This window comes from Nicotiana attenuata, unplaced genomic scaffold, assembly GCF_001879085.1.
Source record: "Nicotiana attenuata strain UT unplaced genomic scaffold, NIATTr2, whole genome shotgun sequence".
NCBI lineage: Eukaryota > Viridiplantae > Streptophyta > Magnoliopsida > Solanales > Solanaceae > Nicotiana > Nicotiana attenuata.
In genome coordinates, this window is record NW_017670451.1 from 346,899 (window position 1) to 352,898 (window position 6,000).

Below are 6,000 nucleotides of genomic sequence, written 5' to 3' on the forward strand. Positions count from 1 at the left end.
GTTTTTTCTCTTCAGAAAGGGGGTTAAGGCAAGGGAATCCTCTATCCCCCTTCTTGTTTCTGATGGCAATGGAAGGGCTGAATCATATGATCAACACTGCAAGGTCAAATGGCTGGATCAAGGGGTTCAAGGTGGGTTCCAAAAACAAGTCGCAAGAAATCTGGCAAAGGGTTATTGAAAGGAGTGAAAAAAGACTTTCAAGATGGAAGAGTCAATACTTGTCACTTGGTGGCAGGGTGAATCTGGTTAATGGTGTCTTAGATGTACTATCTTCCTATGTGATGTCCTTATTCCCAATATCAACTAAGGTGAGGAAAAAGATTGATTCCCTAAGAAGGAATTTTATCTGGCAAGGAAATAGTGAGAAAAAAAGGCTATTCACTTAGTCAAATGGGATACTCTTTAGTGTTCTAAGCAGGCAGGGTGGTTTAGGTATCAGAAACATTAAAAGCACACAAAAACAGTCTCCTTGCAAAATGGTTAATGAGGTATAATTTGGAGGAAACAACTTTATGGAGAAGGGTGATGCAAGAGAAGTATGGTCAAGGAGGACCTTGGTGTACCAAACCAGTGTCATCCCCACATGGAGTTGGTGTTTGGAAAATAATTATGGGACAAAGAAGGTTCATTGCTGATTATTCTAGTATCAAGGTTCGAAATGAAGAAGAGTTCTCTTCTGGATGTCACTTGGTTTGGGCACACTCCTCCGAAAGATCAGTTTCCAGATTTATATAACATTGTTGCGAATCCAAGAATTTCAGTAGTAGAAGCAAAATCCACACATGAGTGGAACATTGTTTTCAGAAGGAACTTAAATGACTGGGATTGCAAAGTGTGGCAGATTTCTGGGAGACCTTAGAAGCCTTCCAAGGTCTCACAGAAGAGGAAGATGCTTTAATGTGGAAGGGTCACAAATCTGGATCCTTTTCGGTGAAATCTGCTTATCATTTCATCAACAATACTCCTAATCCTACTCAAGGATGGCCATGGAAACAAATATTTGGAGGGTCAGGGCGCCCACAAAAGTCTTATGCTTCACATGGTTAGTAGCAAGGGAAGCTGTTCTAACTCTGGATAATCTTATTAGGAGAGGAATTCAACTACATGCTAGGTGTAGTCTATGCGGCAAAGATGGGGAATCAATGTCCCATCTCTTTATACACTGCCCCGTCACTGCTCAACTTTGATATTTATCTTAATTTGGCTGCAATCTCCTGGTCAATGCCCAATAACACTGCATCTCTTCTCAGTAGCTGGAACAATAGAGGGGCAAATATTAAACAGAAGAAATGGTGGAAAGTAATCCCTACTTGCATCTGGTGGGTCATATGGAAGGAAAGGAATGCCAAAGTTTTTGAAGATAGGCCTAGCTCTTACCAGAAAATTAAGCTTAACTGTTTTTTGTTATTTCATTTTTGGTGCAAAGAGAGCTATAGGGAGGACGTACATTCTTTACTAGATTTGCTAGAAGAAATGTAATCGAACAGAATAGGCTAGGCAGTCTCAGATCTTTTAGGGTCTGATTGTGGCTCACACAATCTCTTGTAAATATTTTACTCACTTATAAAATTTGTTATCATTATCAAAAAAAAAAAAAAGATGGCTTCAGGCTCTTAACACATTTGCCATAGCCATGCAGCACCAACACTAAACATGAATATACAATACTGTTTGAGCTTAAGTATATTGTCATTCTTGCCTTCAAATATTCTAGTGTGCCTTTCATTCCAAATTACCCAGCAGATAGCTGCAGGAATAGTGTTCCACATGGAGAGGGAGGACTTAGCATTCCTTTTCTCTGCCAAGTCGTCAAAAATCAAGAGGGGAGCTAGGCATGCACCAGTTCAAGCCCAGGATGGAAAAAGCTAGAGTCCAAAGTTGGCCAGAGACTATGGACTTCGCTAGGGATGGAGGAAGTGTTATTTTATGCATTGATCACCCACCTATGAATTATTCTCACACTTCTAGTTGGAAATTGGAGTTTTTCCTCCTTTATTTATCTGTTTCTTTTGTAACACTGTCCGCCGTAGCAAGGCTACAGACACAACTATCACATGCCCTATATCATACACAAGCCAAATTTAAAGTCTTTATTAACCCATTACACAGCAACTCATATAATTCTAGAATTCCCAGATACAACAAATGATACGCGTAGTTGAGGTCATGGCACACTCCTCTATCAGTTCAAATTAGGTTTATATCAGAAATTTGTACAATCAAGAAAGACAAGAGACAGGTTGGTGATCACTTTAAAGTTAGAATTCACTTGATATCGTTAATGCTCAGGAGCAATCTAACATCTGCAGTTTCTGACTTTCTGTGCATGTCACGACCAAGCAGTAAGAATTAAACAGAAGAGAGGTATGGTGTCAAGAATTAGCTCTCAAAGACAAGACAGCAGGAACACAAATTCAGTATGAGAATTACATAGAAAGTTATGGAGCAAAAATTAGATATTAAGAACAAAATACCAGAACAACTGCCTCCATAACTGATTTTCTCTGTCTAATTCCTTCGAATGGAGGGGGAGCAAACTCAAAATAACCCAATACAGACCTGCGGCAAGGAAAACACTTGTTACTCTAACAAATGAGACAGAAATGCATAAGCACTTCATACTTATGCAATATTATCCTTCATCACTGAAGCACAGCTAAACAAAAAACTCTTATATAAGGTAGCACTCGAACACTGTGGGTACTGGGTACCATTGTGCAACAGAAACTTTGATCAAGAAATTACAATCTTCATTAAATTCAGGGACCAAATGGAAGAATACACTTTACCTCAATAATGAAGGGACCAAATCATGAGCTCTACAAAATGCCAGACAAGCTAGTTCATGAAGGTTCAAGCCCTTCCCTCTTTTAGCATAAACATCAATAATACGAATAGTATCTTCAATATCTAAACCTTCAACTTCTCTACAATCGTCTGCTTGGTCGACCTCCATCAAGTCACCATCATCGTTGCACCTCAAACTGGGCACCAATCTAAGCAAGGAAATAGCTCTGTCCACAATTTTCCGAGCAAGCGGACGAAAACATCCGACCAAAGGGATTGTATACTTTGGATGTATCATAAGTTGTCCCAAAGCATTCACCACTTCTTCTTCTGTAACTTTATCACCCTATTATAAACAATAAAAGTTGGAAATTTTGTCATACTCAAGACAAAAGGTGCTGAATACAAATGCTACAGCGTGATTTAAATATATTTAAAATTTTATTGGTTATGTTAGATTTTGGGTACCTTCTTTAATAAGTAATCGAATTGGGATATAGAAGCAAGCTCAGGGCACCGAGAAAGGAACCTCTGCAGCTCATAATCCACCCGAAAACTCCCATCAAATGACATTTTTCGTTATCTTTGAATTGAAATTAAGTTGGGGCAAAACTTAAATAGCCTCTTTCTTAAAACAAAGCTACAGGTGAATGAGCAGAGTGAAGGGGGAAAGCTTTGGCAGAAACTAGGGTTTAGGGTTTAAGGATTCTTATTTTGCCGCTTTACTTTTGATTTATATGTTTCGGCGGGTCGCCAGCTGGGTCTAAGTTTACGAATTGGGTCGGTTAAGAATTAAGGACCCTTCTTGATTACACGAAAAGACAGAGGCGGGTTTAACTTAAAAGTCCGTTTGGAAAGGCACCATGTAATTGTAATTGATGTAATTACTATGACGTGTTTATTTGTACAGTGTAATTACAAATTTATTATTTGGTTGCACAAGTGTAATTACACAATTAGATTATACATTAATTAGTAATCATATATTTATAACTAATATTATAAAAATAATTTATATAGTATATTTTTAAAATTAATAATATTTAGTTTAGATACTTACAAAACTAAAAATATACGTTTTGTAAGAACACCATGGAATTCATGTTTGATAAAATAAATTAATATTTATAAATATAGTGTCATAACATTATTCAAATGTTTGACAAAACTAATCTATCAATTCTAACTAAAAATGAACAACATGCAATATGAGCCAATACTACTAAAACAGGTAAATTGGAACAATGAATATAACACAATTTCAAAATTCAAAAATAAAAATAGTTTAACATATGTCAAATTCCAACATAATAATAAGTAAGTTTCACTGCAACTTAAGATTAGGAAACATGGTAAGTTTATAACCACATTCAACAACGAAATTTTACTTTAAGTGCATCACTCATTATATGCCAAGTTTATTAATGACCCGTTATTTCTAATAGTAGGAGGGATAGTTTCAAAAAATAGAATAAGAAAATAAATAAATAACATGAAATATAAGCAATTACATGGAATCGCAAGAAGTAAATATAGAGAAATAAACGATAAATAAAGTACAAAGAAAAACATATTTTAAAATTTCAAAAGAAATTAAAAAGTAAAAATAAAATTAAAAAATTAAATAATAGAAATAAATTAAAGTAAAAACAAAAAGGAAAGAAACTAAAATGCAACATTGTAATTACGCAGTGTAATTACCACCAATTCTCACCTTCCCCTTAAGAATTGGAGAGTGTAATTACACCCCCTCCAATTAGACTCAATTACATGCTGATCAAGTAATTACTGAGGAAAGTGGTGCACGTGAACCCATCCTACTTAATAGATTAAATGTATTTCCTGTACACATTTTGACAAGATTTGCTATGCAATGCAGTTGGCACCCATGGTCAAAAACAAAGGGTTTGATGCTTCGGTTCGATCCTTGATGGGCACGGAAGAAGTTTTTTATTTAAGCTCTTCCTTTCTTCTCCTGTTTTTCATTCTACTTTTTCTACTCTTCTTTTTTTCTCCTTGCTGGTTTTCCTTTTCTTTCTCATTTTTTTTTTGTAACGAAGAAACTTTATTTATCCATTAAGTTGTAGGGTTATATGGCCTGGTCCTCCCATTGGGAGCAGATGTAGGCATGGTAGTAGAAATATTATTACAACAAAAAGAAGACATTAAAGAGTTTCCAAGCATAGCCAAATTATTTAAAACAACAACATTAGTAGTGTTGATCCTAGTAGTACTAATACCCTATTTGTCAGCTTGCACAGCATCTCTAAGGTAGTCCGGGACTTCTGAATATATATGACTATAGTAGACGTTGGCTTGCCGAACTCCATATTGTGCTAGTTCATGTGCTATCTTGTTGCCTTCATTGAAGTTGTGTAGGATTGGTGGATTCCCTAACATCTTCAGCCAGTACCTGCAATTGAAAATAAGTGTGTTATATGGTGGAGAATTAGTAGTTTCGATTAATGATGGTATAGAGGTTGAATTCGCCTCAATTTGGAGGTTCGTCAAGTTATAAGCTACTGCTAGTTTTAATTCGTAGCATAATGCCTCAAGTTCCATGTATAGTGGGGAGGTGCCATTGGTCTTTTTACTAAAACCTATAATCCATTCCCCACTGGAGTCTCTAAAAAAACCTCATATCCCTCATTGTTTAAATCTACTCGTAAAAGCTCCATCTATGTTTAATTTCAGTTTTTGCATGGGAAAATCTGGACATAAGGCCGTGGACTGTCGTGCACCAAAGAATGATGTACAAAAGAAGAAGAAGAAGAATCAAGCTAACATGGTTGAAAATGTTGACAAAATGGAGGACTTGTGTGCCATGTTGTCTGAATGCAACTTGGTAGGAAATCCTAAAGAATGGTGGATAGATTCTGGAGCCACCCGCCAGTTTGTGCTAATAAGGAGTTATTTTCTTCTTATGTCCCCGCAGGACTCGACGAGACAATTTTCATGGGAAATTCGTCTACAGCCAAAATTGAAGGAGTTGGCAAGATTGCGTTGAAGATGACGTCGGGAAAAATTGTGACTCTAAACAAAGTTCTCCATGTTCCAGAAATTCGCAAGAATCTTGTGTCTACCTCACTTCTTGTCAAGAATGGATTCAAATGTATTTTTGTTTCTAATAGTGTTGTACTAAATAAGAATGATGTGTATGTAGGAAAAGGTTACCTGAATGAGGGCCTTTTTAGGCTAAATGTAATAGCAGTT

At 36.4% G+C, this 6,000-nt stretch overlaps 1 protein-coding gene across 2 annotated transcripts in view; it reads right to left on the bottom strand.

Moving 5' to 3' along the window:
- LOC109239604 (midasin) overlaps positions 1–3,497 on the bottom strand; it is a 62,366-nt gene extending 58,869 nt beyond the window's left edge. For both annotated transcript variants that reach the window (XM_019406190.1, XM_019406189.1), the window contains exons 1-3: positions 3,256–3,497; positions 2,790–3,133; positions 2,475–2,559 (exon numbers count right to left, since the gene is read on the bottom strand). In XM_019406190.1, coding sequence (XP_019261735.1) covers positions 2,475–2,559; positions 2,790–3,133; positions 3,256–3,360 — 534 coding nt within the window. In that variant the 5' untranslated portion in view covers positions 3,361–3,497. The remainder of the gene's footprint in view (positions 1–2,474; positions 2,560–2,789; positions 3,134–3,255) is intronic.
- Between the last annotated feature and the right edge of the window lie 2,503 nt (positions 3,498–6,000).